General features: G+C 42.5%; 1 protein-coding gene across 1 annotated transcript; it reads right to left on the minus strand.

Moving 5' to 3' along the window:
* On the minus strand, positions 1-13,528 carry LOC135418003 (annexin A8-like). The gene is made up of 13 exons (XM_064662783.1): positions 13,426-13,528; positions 13,268-13,314; positions 9,260-9,350; positions 8,908-9,002; positions 7,666-7,779; positions 6,750-6,840; positions 6,089-6,168; positions 5,413-5,472; positions 4,754-4,847; positions 2,963-3,058; positions 2,651-2,709; positions 1,679-1,801; positions 1-385 (listed from the first exon to the last, which is right to left on the minus strand). Exons 2-13 carry the CDS (start codon positions 13,286-13,288, stop codon positions 329-331), a joined length of 981 nt encoding a protein of 326 aa, XP_064518853.1. The 5' UTR covers positions 13,289-13,314; positions 13,426-13,528; the 3' UTR covers positions 1-328.
* Positions 13,529-18,942: the final 5,414 nt, after the last annotated feature.

Raw genomic sequence — 18,942 nt, forward strand, 5'->3', positions numbered from 1 at the left:
GAGGGTTTAAAAGAACCTTTACTTTCTCTTCAAAGCATCATACTTCACAAAGAATTAAAACAGAAGGGAAATTACAATGAACAAAATGGAAACAAAAAAAATAACATTCCCCCTTGTGTTTGAAAAACTGTTGGGGAAGTCAATAGCATTTAATGTGTAATGAGCATCCACAACCTTCAGAAAGCTTTGGAAATCTTGACTATTAATTTGATCTTCTTTTTCTCCCCACTTGGATCAATGGAAATATTTTCTACATGCACATTTTCAAGACCCTTGTTCGCTGTTAATTTTCTCTGTATCCTTTTCAACATCTTCCTCCTAAAGTTTGTCAGTCACTGCCACAGAGATTCATCAAGGCTGTCTTGTAATCACCACTGGTGTCATCCTGACAGGAGAAAAAATTAAAAATAGGTGAGCATGGAAGTTCCTCTATATGCTCAAAGTGCTGACTTTGTCAGTCTGTGGAATATGCCCACACAGGAAAAGGATTTTGGAAAGAGCAAGCCAGAGTTACTGCCAACTGACACACCATCAAAAGTGAATGGAGAAATGAAGCCTGTAGCTGCCACCTGAAATAACATTTATCAAGTCTAATTCTTTCCTTTGGAATGCAGGTGAGCAATTGGTCAGGGTTCTGTCCTGCAGAGCAGCACGAAGTCAGCACAAATGAGAGCAATCAAGCCAGCTGTGTTCAGATTTTATATCCCTGGATATTTGTGTACCATCTCTTCCTTACAGGAAGGGAAAGGGTAGTAGAGTTAGCCCTGACACATGCTATTTTTTAAAAAGCCAAAACCAGGGTCATTTTTATCTAGAAGCACACACAAAATATTCACTAGATAAAAAAAATTTGCTCCCTTTGAATGTTTTGTCATGACAGGTGTAAAGCAGTTCCACTTCTCAGAAGGAATGAATATGCTGTACAGATCCTTGAAGACTGATCATTAATCAACATGACAGACTCTGACAGTGTCAATTATAGGAAAGGGCCTTCATTACAGAACCATTACTTCCCATGGGGACTACTAAGGATAGGGCTTCTGTGCCATTTGCACAGGGGGAGAGGAATGTCCCAGCGTCCTTAGGACAAACGGTAAAAAACAGCATTTCAGCCCTGAGAGGGGAGGCACATTCAAATGCTGCAATAAGCTTTGACAAGGTTCAGTTTCTAAACCTGTCTCATCACAGTATATACCAGGCTTTCACCTGGGGTAAAGTCAGCTAAAAAATCCCAAACAACAGCAACAACAAGAAAAAAAAAGGAAACAAAAAGAAAAACCCCCAGCACTTAATATGGTACCAGCTTGAGGTAGTTAAGGATAGCAGAGAGAGAGAAGAAAATGGCACAGAAGTGTGGGATAGGTGTAACAATTTAGATTCATCTAGAAGATCATGCAGTGCATGGATACAGAGTCTGGTCCATGAAAAACCTGGCGCAGTCTCTTCTTGGGTTTGCTTTGTCCAAGTCACTTGTAGAGCATACAGTCTGACAACCTGACTCACCTTGCAAGCATATGTCTCTGAAGGGGATGATAGTTAATAGCCCTAATGAAGGAGAGCCATGATCACAGCTGAAATGACATTGTTACTGCAAACAACCATGGAAAAATCCCACAGTGCTAGACAGGTTAGGAATACATGTAATGGCTAAGAATCATCATATCAAGATTCTGCTTACCAAAATCATACTGGAGAGAGACTTTCCTGCAATACGCTGGAATTCAGGCTTTATAAGATTCAGGTCAACTTCACTTCGAGAAACAATCACCCTTATAAGAGTTCCATCATCTGTGCCAGCCCCCTGGAATAACAGATAGATCAGTCTGTGATGTTACTGGGTGTTCAAGGGATAAGCTGTGCAAACTGGTTCAGGACAGGAGGAGTCAGCTTTCGAACATCATTTGTCCTGCAGAACATCTGCATCCCTTTCTGGAGGGCCAACCCTCACACCCGTCCCAGGGGCCACCATCAACACCACATGCCCACCACGGAAGTGTTCTACAAGGTCTGTTTATGACAAATGCAAAAGCAAACATGCTACAGAGTCAGAAATCAGCACTGAATACACATTGTGTAGCATCATCCATGCAATGTTTGGCTTCAACCAATATTGTTTAATCACTCACAGGAAAATTAAGATCACATCTATAACAAAACAAATCAGTTATCTCAGCTCTCCAAAAAGTTGGGAGAGCTGATGTCTTTTACATATCAATTAAGCATTACAGGGGCACAATCTGCAAATGCCTTATGTGTCCCCATTTAGAACTCTCATTTTATACTGCCCTTGAGAGAATTGCTTCCTAAAAAGAAAATACTGTGTTCCAGTCTATTAACATGGAATGCAAAGCTTCACCATAATCAACCCCCTAGAAAAACTTCTTCCAGAGGTTTTGTCTGTGTTCCAGGAAGTGGGATTGGGCTTCTTGCAGACTCTTAAACCAGAAAACCCAGACTCCCTTGGTATCTCAAGCTTAAAGGGTACTTTTCTACCAAAAGTTTTTGAAAGAATTCTGCTACTTTTTGCAAGAATTGCACAAAACTTGCTGCATTTCACCAAAACTTTGGCTCTTCTAGTTTGAGCTGGTGGAAGCCAGGTTACAAGTTAAGTCCAATATGAAAACAAGTGTGTTGCAATGAAGAGCCTTACCTTTAAAGCATGGTACAGCCTCTCTGCAAAGTAGCAACGGATGTTCCTGGTGCATTTCACTAGACATACAAAAAGGTTCAGTAAGAATCAATGGTAGTTCCAGTCCAGGGCAGCAGGTGATTTAGACACAGATTCAACATCCTTTCCATTAATTCAGTGTGCTCCAGAAATCTGAGTTTATCTTACCCAAGAGGCATCCTTTACTACCTGCCAGATACCTTTATAAAGTAGATTCACCTCATAACAGTCAACTACTGCAGGAGAAAAGGCAGCAGATTCAGACAAAGCAAAGGGAAAGATCATCACTCTTACCAATAGCCAGCATGGCATCCTCAAGCGAACCATGAGTTTCACTCTTGATAGAGTCTTCTATGCTCTTACCAGCCAGTTTCTGGTATTCTTCAAACACTGTTTGAAACACAAAGAACTTCAATTTTTTACCAAGGAACCTCTGAGGCATTTTGTGCCCAATATTTGCAGGCACTGCCTGTGTGGTTATATGAACACACAGATCCTGCTAAAGCAATGGTCACATTTGCACCAGCAGGAGGCTTTAGTCAACATCAGAAATAAGGTACAAAAATGGATGGCAATATTCACAAAATCCAAACCATCCCTGATTCTTAATTTCTTGCCTTCATTTGAAAATGTAATTTCAGTCATCTCAAGTTCATTTGGAAATCTGACCCTTCACTGCTGTCTTTAAACACAGAAATGAAGCAGAATACAGAAGGTGAGGCACACCTTTGGTCTTGTGATTGGTGATGTCATTAGCTTCAAGAGCCAAAATAAAATCAACTTTAATCTAGGACTATGCTGCTCATGGCCCATGGACTTTAAAATGATGACCACACATTTTGGGAAAACTTACTATTTCAACCACAATTTTAAAAAAACAACTGAGAAAAGATGAGCAAAACACAGGTGCGTATTCCAAGATATTTGACTTCCCACATTAACAAAAGCTCAGGAACAGAGTCACTTTTCACCTTACACACTTTGTATACTCCAGGGTTCAGAAACATAGATATCTGTTTTTATTCCTAGCTTTCAGACTAACAGAGAGGGAAAACTTCTATATAATACAATGGACATCTTAATAAACTTTGCTCAGCATCCAAGACCATCAACACTCAAGACACTTTGAGGAAAGGGAGTACAGAATAGATAGATGGATACAAACTTCTCAACTCAGGCCCACTCTATTAAAAAAAAAAAAAAAGGCTGCAACAATTATATGCAGATTTTAAAGACAATCAGCTCCAGGCTGCCATAGCACAGAGGAAATTGCCTGGTGCCACAGTAGGTTTCAAAGATTGGTTGCATTATGACAACAACTAGATGAATTTTGCTTTTTAAAGGCAGATACAGACAAAGACTCTAGAGGCCCCTTTTTTTTGTGTGTTTATTTTTTAAGTGACCTTGGGAGATTGAATTTGAAACACAAGGGGGAGCTGGCTTCCAGGGCATAGAAACAGCCTCAGGAGACCTCAGCTTGAAAAAGTTCAGGCATGCTTAATTTATCACCAGCTACATTTATCAGTTTAGGTCCAGCTGAATTACATAGTACTTGATATGCTTAGATTAAGTCAACATAACAAAATCTGTTATGCCTCAAAAGTCTTGAGATGACAAGGTCGGGTCTCTGCTGCATGGACAGTGAGGAGCTGAGGTTTCTCTTAGCTGGAAAAGGGTTAGTGTCTTCCCTCCCAGCAGACCTTGATGCCTTTTTTAGTGATTTTTTTTCCCCCAAAGGAACCAGATTCAAGGGGTCATTTGTTTGTCCACCACATGCTCCTTGGTTAGAAAGGGACTCACTTACTCACTTCTTGGGTTTATAAAAACAACTATACCAACCATCCTGTTATCAGCACTGTATAAAGGACTCCTAGATAAGCCACTTGGTTTTCAGCAAAACTAAGTCTTCATAATCTTTCATAGAAGCTGCTAGCAGCTTTTGGTTACTGAATGACTAAGGATTAGAAAATAGACTCAGGTACTTATTTCCAACCACCCATCTCTTCCACCTATAGCCCTGTCTCTTCTTTTTGGCTGGAGTGATTTCTCATTCCAGAGCTTGGGAGTGTGGGCTTTGCTCCATACCTTTCAGTAAGTGTGTGGCACTCCTTTTGCACAAGATGGTGATGAACTGTATCTCATCAGTGCCCCGTATCTTCTCTCCAGCAGCGTAGAGAGTCTGTAATTTAACACACAATTATTAGTGAGATGTTCTGTGTGTGCAGCTGATAAAGGAACAGAGTTTGTCTGAAGGCATCACTAGGGTAAAGGGGTTTGAAGCAACTTAAAACACCATGTGAACTAGGGTCTTCTAGAATGGTTGATTATGAAAACCTTTGACTGTCTTCTAGACAAATTGGAGCAGCTGCTATCTCCATCCTTTCCATCCCTCCTGCAGCAGCTGGAGCAGCCAACAATACTCTGGAGGTTTCTTCCCTTTTCTTTCCTCTTCCACTCTACTATATCCATACACTTCACACATCAAAAGCAGCTGAGCACAAGCCCAGGTCTCATCACTCCTCTTTGGAATTGCAAAGCTCAGCAGTGCAGGCAAAACTGAAGAACCCCAAGTTGCTTACTTGAAGATCACCCCACCCCACACTACTGGGAGTCCAACCCTCTGATAACCAGGACTCTGTTGCCCACTGAAGCACTCTGAATTTCAGGAAGGTGGGGATGCAGACATATCTGAGGCATATCTGGCATATCTGCAGGCATATCTGACCACAGGCATTTGAGAGTACCTCTGCATCCTGGAGAGCCAGGGCTGTGTCCACATAGAGAGTGGCATTGTCTCTCTCACCCTGTGAGAAGAAAAAGAAAGGTAACCATTTTGCTTCAAAGATTCTTCCATCAATAAGGATCACAGCATCTGTTCTGGGCAAAGACCAATTATCCTTCTCAGCTATCTATTACTGCAGAGTGCTCAAGCAGTAATGCTTCAGACAGCACAAATGCTAACTCCTTCTCTGAAAGGCACTGAAATCAGTTATGGAGTAAAAAAATTCCTCAGTTATTCTGCTGCTAGGCAGAAAAATTGAGAAAATGTGATAGAGCAACTGCATCCAAATACACTGAACATCAAAGGCACAGACCCTAGAAAAGTGGTGAATCATAGTGGAGGGCCACTGTTTTCTAAGGCCCTTGTAGAGTGCAGTGGCTTTACACATACAGAAAAGTGAGGTGTCTCCCTGCAGCAGAGCTGGCTCTAAGATTCCATCTCTTATTGCTGCTAAAGGATGGAGAGTTCCCTGCTTCAGTACATGGAAGCTGAAACAGATCCACTCCAAGTGACATGGTTGTCTCCGCAGTTTATCTGGTGATCATGACTGTACTGGCTTTTCTATTGCATGTTTTCTCAGAAAAGGAGGAGAAAAATGTGATGATCTTTATACCCTCATTTCTCTTTTCTAGCATTACCTGAAGAAGGCAAACCAGAATCTGTTCTAAGTAGCCACTTGTTTCCGATTTTATATCTTCTTCCAGATCAGAACCATATTCTACCCAAAGGAAAGAGAAGGACAAGGGAAGGATTTGTTATTTGGGTGGTATAGTCAAGATATTACCAGTAACCGAAGGACGATGGTCAAAAAGGTAATTAGGGAACAAAATAGGGCTGAGACCACACCCTCAGTGATACCCAGGCTGGCACTTGCATCCAGCTGAGTCACTAGCTCCCCTGATGCCCAAGGAATAAACCCAGAGCTAATGTTAGAGGTATAGTTGAAGGGATCAAAGAGATCAAATATTTACAAATACATATTTAATAAAATCCCATCTATTTAATGGGGAGAAGCAGTCAGGTGCACAGCTCTAGTTTTGCTTGTGTTCTGACAATAGCCCTTGTGGCCGAACTGAGCCAAATCTGTGGTTTGCTGACCCTCTGCTGTAGCTGGATGAAGACCTAGAAAGGGATTTTCAAATTATCTCAGCACAGCCATGCTGAAAACAAAGTTAGGTTCCACCTTCTGGCTTTTAAAAAAGCCATTTTCCTGCTGACAGTGCTAGCTGGTAACACCATTAGTGCTGTGCAATCAGGCTCATTGCTCTGACCACAGAAATCTGAGCCCCAGGCACCTACCTTCTTTGTAAGCCTTGATTATCTCTTTGATCTGTGCTTTAGTCCGAGATGCCAAGATCTCTATGATAACACCTTCACTGGTTCCCACACCCTTTAATAGAAAACACAGTGGAGAAATAAAGGTGGAGAAAAGGATCCAGTCATGGAGTGTGATTTATTGCTAGAAAAGTATGGTCAAGGGAGGCGTTGGATAGCAGCAGTGTCAGGCTGTGTGCTGAGCTGTAAGAAACTGTCATGATGAAAGCTGGAGACAGAAAGCACATTTGATTTGAACACGGTTTCTTTTACTGAGGTGCCTAATTTGTCAAGGATGATTTTATGTAACCCCACACTTCTGCAACGCATTTCTGGAGTCAGATCTTTGACAACAGACAGCATTAGAGGGATGTGGGGAGACCAGTGCTTGGCTAGACAGTCATCTTTAGACCACTTTAATAGACCACTCTACATCTGAAACATGTAAAGATACAGTACCAATAGGTAGGATCCCTGCTAACCCCAGCCTGGCCCTTTTACCACCACTCCTTAATTTCTTAAAGGTTTCATGGCTCAGGTGGGGCATCAGGGTAGCAGCTTTGTGTGTGAATTTAGAATCAGAGAATATTCTGAGTTGGAAGGGACCCACAAGGATCTTCAAGTCCAACTCTTCAGTGAATGGCTCCTCCAGGGACTGAACCCACAACCTTGGGGTTGTGGCAACAGCAAAACCATGAGACACACATTACAGAAATTCTTTTATAGCCATAACCACAATATGCATTAATAATACAATTAACTATTTCTCAAAGGCTACTGCTAATAACAAACTTAACAACGTAACAGTCCACTTATTACTAATTACATTAATAAGCACAGTTACAGGAATTTAGCACTGCATTTGTGCTATTACGTAAATATCAGCATGCAATTTGCTTACCTTCATGGCATCATACAGCTCCTTGGCATCATACTTGAATGGGGGGTACATGAGAGCTACAATGAGCCTCTCAAAGTTGCCACTCAGTTCAGACTTCAGACTTTCAATCAGATCCTGTTAAATATGCATCACATAGTTACATAAACAGCTTCACAGGATCTTTTTACTGCCCATGCTGTTTCCATCCCCATGGCCTAAGTAATGAAGCTGAATGACAGTATTGTGTTGATAGTTCATTAAAAAAGGTCCTGGGACTGAAATGGCACCTAACTCCAAAATGAGATTTGTCTAGGTGCTTCCGCATTCCCTGTTTTCTCAATACTTAAGCTTTTCCCAGGTAGTAAATCATCCTGCAGCAAATCTTTCTCCATCCTGCTCTAGTTAGTGAGCAGATTAGGCAGCTGAAGGCCTTGAATTGAACACAGGTGTAGCTTCAGGGAAAGCTGATTCCCAAAGCCTGAACATAAAGTTGCACCCGGGACATTTGCAGAATCAGGCATGAAGTTTGCTTGAAGAAACACTTCAAGTTTTCCTTTCACTACAGTGCAGGTTTTTTGAGGGTATGACTGTCTTTGTTTTAGTGGGATGCAAGCATTCTGTTTATACATTGTTCCATATTTGCCACTCCCATATTTGCTTCCTTTTCTGGGGCTCTTGCATGGCAGTTCTGTTTCCAGCAAAGGGTCATTGGAGACTCCAGAGTAGGGCTGGTAGCACAGCTGGCTTGTGGAAAAGTTTTCCCATTAAAAGTAAGATTTTTATCAAAGAAACAGAGAGCCACAGGAAAACATGGTTGTCAATAACCAAGATTGTTTTCATGTTCAGAATTTCCAAAGAACTGTAATTAAATAAGTCTTTAAATTGAACTTTCCGTGACACTTAAAAAGGCCTGAAACCAAACCAATATTTTACTCAAAATATCACTTAAAAAATATCAATTTTTGGTACAGCTTCAAAAACAATAAAAAGCTACACTCTAAGTTGAAACTGATTTTTAAAAAGCGTTTCTTGTCAAAATGCATTTTACAAAAAAATTTAAATCTTTGGGAGAAAACCAAGTTTTTCTGATCAAAAAAAAATTTCCCACATTCATCCCAGGCCTTATAAATAGATATTAATCTAGTTATATGCAGAAGACCTGCGTATTGTTTGCATCATGCTTGCAGGATGAACTGTACACCCATTTACTACATCCCGGCTGCAGTAAAACAGTGATTGAATATGGGTTTGCTTTGGCAGAACCTTTCCAAACTGTGCTTTGAAGGATTTGGCAATCTCTTGACGCTGTATATTGCTCCTCTTGGTTAGGACATCAATTATAGCTTGTTCATCAGTCCCTGTGGAGAGCAACAATAAGTCATAAACAAAGGTCACAGAATAAGCTGAGACTAGTCCAAAATCCCAGTTTGAATATTCAGATAACTCTGCCTAGTTCATTGCCTTCATGTAGAAATTTAAGTACATACTAAGGAAACTTTAATTTTTCACATGAAAAAAAGTTATATCTCCGTATGCAAATTTCCTAAGGAATGGATTTCAACTTAGCAAGTATAACCAAAACTAGAATTTACATATGTGGTTGGAGTCAACTCACCAAGCCCTTTCATGGCCTTGTACAGAATCTGGGCATCAGGTGCAGCATCAAACCGTAAAGCACCTGCCACAGACTTGCCCTCTTCTTCACTCTGAAAGAAGAAAAATACAGGACTTTTCACTGCTGTATTTCATCAGCTGAAGAAAAAGCATTTGAAAAGTACAATAATGCCATTTGTTGCCTACACATGGGGGAGTTCCAGAAAATAGGAGAGCCTGTTTCAAAGTTTCTCAGCAGAGCAAAAAGAGAACACAAGTTTCTCTCCAAAGAGAACACAAGTTTCCTGTCTCCACCTGTCTGTACCAGCCTTTGGCTCCCGGCAGAAACATGAAGTGCAAAGCACGGCTGACGCTGCTGCAAGAGTCAGCAGGCAGTGCAGGCAGTCTGGCAGAAAAACCTCAGACTGTAATAGATTGGACTTTCCTGTTCACCCCTTCAATACAGTGCTTCACAGCATGTATGCTATAGCATCATACTGCATTTCCCAGTGGGTTGGCACAGGCTAGTTTTTAGGTAGTTTTTTGATTTCCTGGAATAGTCTTGCTCTCACAAGCAATTTTTCTAAGTAGCTGCTGCTGCACTTCTGCACAGCTGGTTCCAGGAAGGAAGCATCTGCACTGGAAGGATTTGGGCTAAGAGACTACTTTGAAGGAAGAGATACATCCAGAGGAGTGCAGGTTTGAGTTCTTTGCTGTACCAAGGGCCAACTACACAAGAATCCCCCTGACAGACCCCTAAGGTGCCAATAGTGCCAGAGTTCCAGGGCAGAAAGACACACTGAGAATTATTTCAGTCACCACAAGGTAAGCAAGGCAATCAACCAAAACCCAGGCATAAAAGCTTTGATTTAACATAGCTTTTAGTCAAGGGACTGGCTTGGATATAGTGTCACATCTCTAACAAGCTGGTCCTATCAACAGGAGAGTCATAATCACTTTATTCCAATAAGACAGTTTTCTCTTTCTTAGCAGCAAAGATATTTAAGTTGGAAACAACTATATTCTCATAAATTTACTTTCAAAGATTGTGTTAATATTGAATTAATGGTATCAGTATGACCTGCTGGATTTTTCAATGGGGGTGACTTCCCGGCCAGAAAAAAATCAGAGCTCACAGACCAGAATGTCCTACCTGACTTGCATAATATGGACCACTAAGTGCCACCCACCAGCCTCCTGCTGTGATGCAAATACCCTCTGTTCTTATTTCCTGTGAGAGAGTACCAGTAGATACAGCTGGCACATGTTTGCTTGCTGGCCCCTTTGCCAGCCAAGCTCCAGGAGCAGTGACAAGGGACCAAGAGGCAAGGATGAGTATTGAGAGAGGCAGTATGTTCATCAGTCAGCAAGACTTGGAGAAGTTTGCTTTACAGCCAGCACAGACTCCTGCAATACCACACCTTGTCCCAGCAGAAAGAGCAGCTGTGAAGCAGATGGTGTCAACAGGAAACTTCTCAACAGATGAAGCTTTGAATTCAAATAATCACTGAACAGCAAGTTTAAGGCTGTGGTGAAGCTGTCACTGCAGAAAAAGCAGTGACACACTAGGTAGCATTGCCATCTCCAATGGTTTGTCATTGGCTGAGGTGTCTGGCTGAGCTGGCAGGTGTACCTTTTGTAGCCCTCTGCTAAGACAGCCAGCACCATTGCAGCTTTCTGGGAAAGCAGGTTGCACCCATCCCATGTGACTTTGCTCTGAAAAAGATGGTCAATCCTCTCTAGCTGCATGCAAGCAACATGTGAAAAAAAAACAACAACATTCTGGACGCATGCCTGGTGACTCAGTCAAAGAGGGAGTGCAAAGCTGAGCTTTCATTTGGAGGCAGTGGAAACAAATTAAACAATGATCTCTTTTGATACTAATTCCAATAAACAGTTAGGGCCCTTCCTGGGTCAAGTAGCACACTCATGACTCACTCATACACCTCATTCTCCATGAACATAATTGTTGCAGCACAGGTACAACCACATCAACTTTTCAGAGAAACCCTGTTCAGTATGGTCTTGTTTCCCGGTTGAATTGATCCTACTACTACCTAACCGAAACTATTCAAGGCATTTGTGTCACTCTTAATGTAAATCTGAATAATTGGCACGAAAGCAGTAGAATCAGTGTACCTGACAACTGATGCTCTGAAAAGTTTTACCTATAAATGAAAGGAAGGATTAAAAGCTTTACTACCAAAATATCTTCAAAACTAAACAATAATTTATTGAAAAGCTGGAATTTGGGGACAGGTAGGATTACATTTTGGGTTTTTCTCAGTAGCAAGTTTCTCAGAAAGTTTCACACTTTTTCATTCTTTTTTTTTGCCTTTGAACTGTATTTTTTATGATGGTTTTAGAAAACCAAAACAATTTTTCCCCATCCTTCCTTGGGCCTCTCATTTTCTTTTCATGCCTCCACCCCCTACAACACCAACTAGCAAGAGATCACTGGAGTTTTCAGGGGCTTTTCTCTTTCTTTTCTCATTCTAAGTTTAGAAATTATTTCCAACTTGGAGTAGTGGGGAACAGATCAGCAGAAAGGGAAAAATTAAAGTGAGAGCTACTCTAAGCTTTGGAAATGCATCTATTTGATTATACTAAACTTCCAAAAGGAAAGAGCAAGGCAGAGGGAACTCAGCAGAAAGGAAGATTACAACTTTAATCTTTTTTGGGGGGGAAAAAATATTTTGAGATTATGAAAGTTTGCTATCTGAATCCTACTGAAGGAAAGTAGGAATTAGTTTGGCAATCTCTGTTCCACAAGGTATTTTGGGTTTAGTTTGTTTTTTTTCTTCTGGTCCTTGCCCCTCAGTTGCAAAATTTTAACTGAGAACCTGAAAAATTGGTCACGTCCATGCAGAGTAGTTTCTTCCTCCCTGATGGCTGCATTGCATTGGAGGCAATATAATACACTAAAACAGCTCTCCTATGATTCCCAGGTACTTTTGCTGGCATGTGGCAGGGAGGCCCCTCACCCCCTGCTCAGCCACCAGCAGCACTACCCCAGCTGGGAGAGGAGCAGCAGCACTGGAGCCTCAGTGCAGGTTTACCCTTTGCACAGGCTGCTTAAACATGAAGCTGTCTTCACAACAAGAAGTGAGGGAACTCTGGGACAAATCCTTCAACAAACAAGCCAAAAGCATTCCAGAGAAAGCCTGTGCACTACTGGCAGAGGTGCTGGGCAGGGGTTGGAACAGTAAAAGAAGACTTCTCTACCAGTACTCCTCCACTGCATGTCTCCAGCAGGTCTCTTCTAGGCTGTGGCTTATAGTTATCTGGAGATGAAATCTGGGGGTAAAACCTGGCCTCCCACAGACGCTAATGGGAGAGCTGCCATGGATGGCAGCAGAACTGGGCACATCACCAGAGCTACCTGCTGCCTGGCTGGAGCTCGACCCTGGAGGCTGCCTTGGCACACCCCATGAGCATCTCCCATCCTGCCAATTCCTCTCAAAGCCACAAGAGTTTACAAGAGAACATACACAGCATTTCTGGCTCCTAGCAAACAGACAGGGTATTCAAGGACACGTTGTTGCAATATTAAAGACCTACCCAAGAAAGACATTATGGCTTGACTATATCTTTCTCTGTGACCACAGCCTGCCAGCACAACAGGGGACCACAATGGGGACAGACCAGTGCCCTGAACTCACACTTGGCCACAAGAGAAGGGAGCAGACAAGGAGCCCGCAGCTTGCAGACCTCAACTGTGTAACTTTGCTCTTCCGTGGTACCATCTCCCCGTGCACATAGGCACACAAACACACAAACACCCCCCTGCACCACTCTCAACTGAAGGGCCAGGCAGAGTCTACTCCTCTTCTTATAGCCAGCAATCATGTTAACACCTTCGTTCATCAGTGTTTTTGAAATGCTGAATGCTACTGTGCAGCCAGAAGAACAGTAAACAGGTCTTGCTGATTTTTAAAGGAAACTTTTCTTTCCCACACAGTGCCTGATACAACTTATAAGTTACCTTATTATAGTGTCAAAAAAGGGTGTCAATATATCCTCTACTTACCCAGGCCTTCCACCACGCCATTGCAGCCTCAGTAGTGATACCTGGGTCTGTTGATGAAGAAAACCACACATATCATACCTCATAGTTAGGGAATCTGAGATTTGAAGGGAGGCATAGGGAGAAGAGGAAGAAGCAAAAGTTCTTTTCAATAAACTTACCACAAGAAAAATGGAATAACTGTACTCCTCTGGAGGCTTGTTCCCTCCGGAAGCCACAGAATGTAACTGACCTCTCTGTGTTAGGCACACGCAGGTATAAAGCATCCTTATCTACAAATTCCACAGGGCAACACCCTCAGACATGGCTCAACCTGTTTTTCACATATGAGCTCACAGGGAGAGATCAAGTTGCTTAATAAACGAGGCTTCCCTTGTGAGGAGCCCTACGTTCAACCTGGTTGACTCATTGTAATGTTTCCACTGCTTCTCCCAACATACGCCCTTCCCTGCTAACATTTTGGCCTCTGGCACAGACACAACATGCAAATTACAACTAGGTAATTTCTCAGTTTAAAACTCCACTGAGACTAGGTGAATTCTGCTACAATAGAATAAGCCATTCGTTATTACCAACTCTTGCTGTCTCTACCAATCTGGAACACTGCAAAATGGAACTCTAGAAACTTAAACTCTCCTCTACCTCCCTTCCTTCAAAAACTTAACCCCCCCCCAAACAACCACAAAAAATCCAAAACAAACAAACAACACACCCAGCCACACTCCATACCATCCATGTCCCACACCTTAGAGTGAAACTCAGTAAAATATCAGATTGTACAGAGACTTAGGAGGTTCCCCCATCCTACACCTAGACTTTCACAATATCAGTCACAAACCATCTCTAGGGTAGCATAGGACTGACATATCTAAGGCTAAAAACTTTCAGTAGTGCCTCAGCAAAGTGGTCATAGAGCTTGCACCATCTGCTGTGACATGTTAGGGCTTAGGAACTGAGCGTGAAAGTTTTCTTTTTTTAAAAAGAAAAAACCCCCCAAACCCCAAACAGCTGAATAGCTCTAAGCACTTTAATTTGGAGAAATGTTTCTGTGAAATCATCTGAAATATCTTATGGTTGTAGCAATATTTTCCTGTCTAGACTTTAGTCAGAATCCACCCATGCCAGCATTTATTTATTTACTTTCAGTGGGAAGCTACCCTGATGGAAACATTCCCAGTAACTATATCTTAACCCTTGCTATGTAGGAGCTTTGTGCCCTCCCACATTTACAGACACACATGGGATGCTGGGTAAACACCAAGCTATGGGCCTCTCTTATTTCCTTTGCACACACTGCTATTTCATTTAACTCGGAAAGGTCTCTGATGGCCTGGGAAGTTGCCCTGGCTATTCCCAAGAGAATGAGCTATTCCAGCTGCTGCTGCCTCCAACACATCCATCATATGGTGAGGGCAAGTTGTGAAGGAGACATTTCCCTTGGTATAACAAGCATTCTGCTGGGTCTGCACTGGCTTCGTTTCTAGCCATGTTTGAGAGGCAGGTTGATCAACAGTACACAGCAAGGAGAGCTCATGAGCGGTCCTTCAGTCCTCCTCCTGGGAGTAAGGTGCCTTCACAAGTAGGGTGCATTTACTTTTGCTGGATCCCAATATTTGCTGCCCTTTTCCCTGGGTTGGGATTTAATTTGGTTAGCTTGCCATGGAGGTAAGCTTTCTTGAGGACTCCAAGGATAAAGAAGCCCTTCTAAACAGAAAGTCACAGAGTTAAAGCAAACAGCCATAGGTCACAGAGGAGAGCAAAGACCAAACCAGACAGAAAATAAGAAAAAGTCCAAATGGCCATTCTTGCCATCAGGGACTACAAAGGATATGAAGGGACACACCAGGAGATTTTAATGCATAAAAACACTGGCCAGGTTTTAAGAAATCAGTCTCTTGCCCTAGAAGCCTGCAGACAGACTTACACTCTTACTGTGCAAACTACACTAGTTTCATCCTACAGATTTTAAGCCACGATATAAACAAGCCCAGAGACCATGCACTATCTTCTGCTACTCTTTTTTTTGTTTATTTTCTTCTTCCTTTTCTTCCTGCTTAAATGGATACAAGCAGCTGAATGCCCTCATAATTCTTAAGAGCAAATGCCTTTCCATATACTAATCAGTTCACCGTCACCTGAAATCAGATCTCTAAATGGGAGAGCTGTGTAAATTTGCCAGCAAACCAATCCAAACAAAGTTATTGTCTGTTTATAAATGAAGTGTGAGCTGGGTGGGGAAAAGGGTCAGATGGTGAAGGCAGCAGTTTTGAGCAAGAAGAGTATCTGTAATGCAAAAATAAAGTTGCTAAAGCCTAAAAAAACCTGTACTCACCTACCTGGCAGCTCACTACTCACCCTGCCCTTTCCTCTTGTGCTTTTGAACCATGTTTCACAGTGAAAATGACCTCAAAAAAGGTTTATTTCCATTTGAAAATCAGTAGCACAGCTTAATTTTCCCAGTTTCCTTTCCTCACTACAGCAAGCAGCTATGAGCCAAGTATCATAAGAGAAAATTCACATCTGTATGTTGTAGGGGATGTTCAATCACAGAAGAAGCAATAGAGTAAAAACTCGGGGCTTGATTCCCCTCAGCATCTGGGTAGCTCAGGAGGTCGAGCCCCGGTGACAGTGGGTACAGCCAGTGTTGTGGGGACTCCACCCAGAGGTTTGCAAAGGTTAGTGAAGGGTGCATTGTCTTTGCTTCTAGGATCACCTTTGCTGCCCGGAGTCTGTCTACTGTGGGTGGGAGAGTGAGGGCGAGGCACTAACACGGACGCAGCGGAGCACATCCCTTTGGCTTGCACTGCCTCTGCACTGCTGCTGACTCTGGCTGAGCATTTTTCTGCTCATTCCTTTCTTGGGTTAGTACTGGTGCCAAGGAATTCCTCCCAGTCGCCCTAACAACCGTTCCCTACACAAAGCAGGCAATTGCTGTACTTGTTTAACCCCAAAGGCCAATAAGGAAAGCAACTTCTGAGTCCAAATGGTCGAAGGCAGCTCCCTTGGGTCTGATGAGACATGACAGATGCCAGGAGTTCTCAGCAGAGAGTGGTAGGCAGCACTTGGGAAGTCTTTGGATACTTGCCTGTGAAGTATTTTGTGTATGTACCTACCTCCCTCTGTGGGGATTGGGTTTTTGTGTACTCCTTGATGGAGTAAGTACAGGTGTATGTACACAATTAAACACAGTTCTTCTGCTTGAAATTACCTGTGATGGAGACAGACTCACACAGAGCAACCTAAGAACTAAAAAAGAGAAAAATTTTCTCACATCCCTGAATGTATATGAGTCCAGCTGCTTGTAGCAAGGCAGCAACATACCCTTTACTGCTCGCATTAACTGGCATGGCCAGCCTGTCTTGGTAAGATACTATTTTCTCCAGCTTTTACATGCTTACTAGTAGGGAGAAGACATAAATTACTTTTACTTACAGTAGAAAAATAGCAGGTTTGTTACACTGCCTGCAAGGTGTACAGTGTAGTGTCCAGCCTTCTTGACCAGCTAAGGTATATACCGATATCATTATGACAGGGTCATGAGGCACAACTCACATACTACGTAGCTCAGAGAGAAGCCTTTGGTTAGGCACAGGAGACAATCACAACTCTTCAGAAATCCTACTATTCTGCTGAGGGCTGGGGTAGGCTGGACACAGGTGGGACGAGGGACCACCAACACCTGATGCCATCCTTTGTAGCCCCTAGTGGCTTGCTTCACTCTGCAGCAGGAATTGAACCAGCAGCTCCTCTCACAGGCTCACCCTGATGCTGGTCTTGCAGTACTGTCCCAAAGTAGCAGCTGCATCTGGATGACTGAAGATTCACACAGAGTTCAAGGATTGTGGAGTAATCTGTACCGAAGGTTAAAAACCAAGAGAATATGGTGTCACTTCTGATTTTCTGGTAAAATTAAAGGTAATACTTACTAGTGCTTCAGGGAACATCCAGCTTTGGCATTGGCTCCTCATCTGCTTGTATATCTCATTTTGATTGCATTTAGTGTTCTTTTTCATGTTCTTCTCCACAACTGGTTTGCCCTGAGATTTGAAGTGGCCATATTCCAGCCTAGAGCTGGCTACACTGAAGACAGTATCCTCGAGAACACTCTGTGAGATGCTACTAGTTCAACTAGTCTAGCAATGATGGCTTATAATTGCTCAGTGGCACAGTCTGGGAGCACTGCATAATAGTTCTGTGTCTTGGTACTAGTACCAAGGGCCTAAAGCACTTCAGATCATGGCCCTGTTGAGTCTGAAGAAGTAGGGAGCCAAAGAGTAATCACTGGTTTAAAGAGTGCACAGATTATTAGGACATGATGTTTTATCATGACATTGTCATCAAAAGAAACAGGTGTGTACAATTGATACAATAGGAAGAACATTTCCATGAGGTGTAGATACTTCTCTGTGTTCCTCTGTCACCTGTAAAAGCAGTGGAAAGTCCCCCAGTCATTTCTGTCTGAGCTGAGCCAGATGCATGGCCTTTTGGTTGATTTTGGTTCTTCTCCCTTTGCTGCAGAATTGCAGTGACACCACTGAAGTCAGTGTGGTCATGCCAGTTACATCAGCAACACTGCAACTGGTATCCAGATCTCTTGGTGGACATAGAAGAGGCATCTCAAAATCTTAACAAACTTAAAAAAAGGCAAAGAGACATAAAGTATTGCTTCCCTCTCTTGGGACTATAGCATTCAGTCTCTATTCAAGAACCTATGAGCTTCATCACATAAGCAGATTGGGAACATTTAACATAAGCATTCACTTGCACTGTTGGGCAGGAGCAAGGCTTTGATAACCTGTCCATTCAAGGTATGGACAGGTTGCTGAACCAGATCTGACAACAGTGTGGACACATACATCCTCCCCTCACCCAGATGCCAGGACCTGTTGAAAAATTCACAGCTACTGGGAATGTGTGAGGGGGAATTGTTTGGGTTTGCATTTTACTGTGTGCTTACACAATAGCTGTTCCTTCCTAAGATAAACCAACTTATTTCATAAATTGTTTTTGTAGTAACAAGAACAGAAAAGAGGGCAAATAATCTTATAACAGAGAAGACCTTTTTATTATAAAGGACCTAAAAATAGCAATACCACTGCTGAAACAGCCATCTCTCCTTAAACTGAGGGCTGTGGTCTAGCTGTGTTAGTTGAAAATCTTCCAAGTGTTGAAAGTTTTTCTTAGAGACCTCTTCCAGATATTGGTGGGTGATCTAAAACAAGCCCTTCTGCAATACTGAGATGATTAGAGTCCACTGAGTCAAACCAGAGAGGATGTGTTCAGGGTCATGGAGAGAGCAAGCAATCAAAACAACCTCTCCCAAGAGTCAGCCTCACAGGACCACAGCGTCTCAGTTGCAGAATGGCACCAAGTATTCATTCATGTCTCAATGGACCACCTTGTGTCCCAAACTGTGGGTTATTTCCAGTGCCAAATTTTGTCAAAAAGGTGATAAATGAGGGCAGAATATTTCAGACAAGGAATCATCATCAGCTCACAGTTAAGTGTAAGAAAAAACAGGATCGCTAGTCAGAGCTTGTTTGCCTGGAAAATTTTATTTGGCAGATTTCAGGTTTGACCTGTGTCTCTTTGATAGTGATACAGCAAGCAGGTCACAGCTCAGTGAGTGTGCCTGTATGAACTCCAGTCTGGAAAACAGCACAGGCTCATGCACACTG

This window comes from Pseudopipra pipra, chromosome 8 (genome assembly GCF_036250125.1).
Source record: "Pseudopipra pipra isolate bDixPip1 chromosome 8, bDixPip1.hap1, whole genome shotgun sequence".
Taxonomy (NCBI): domain Eukaryota; kingdom Metazoa; phylum Chordata; class Aves; order Passeriformes; family Pipridae; genus Pseudopipra; species Pseudopipra pipra.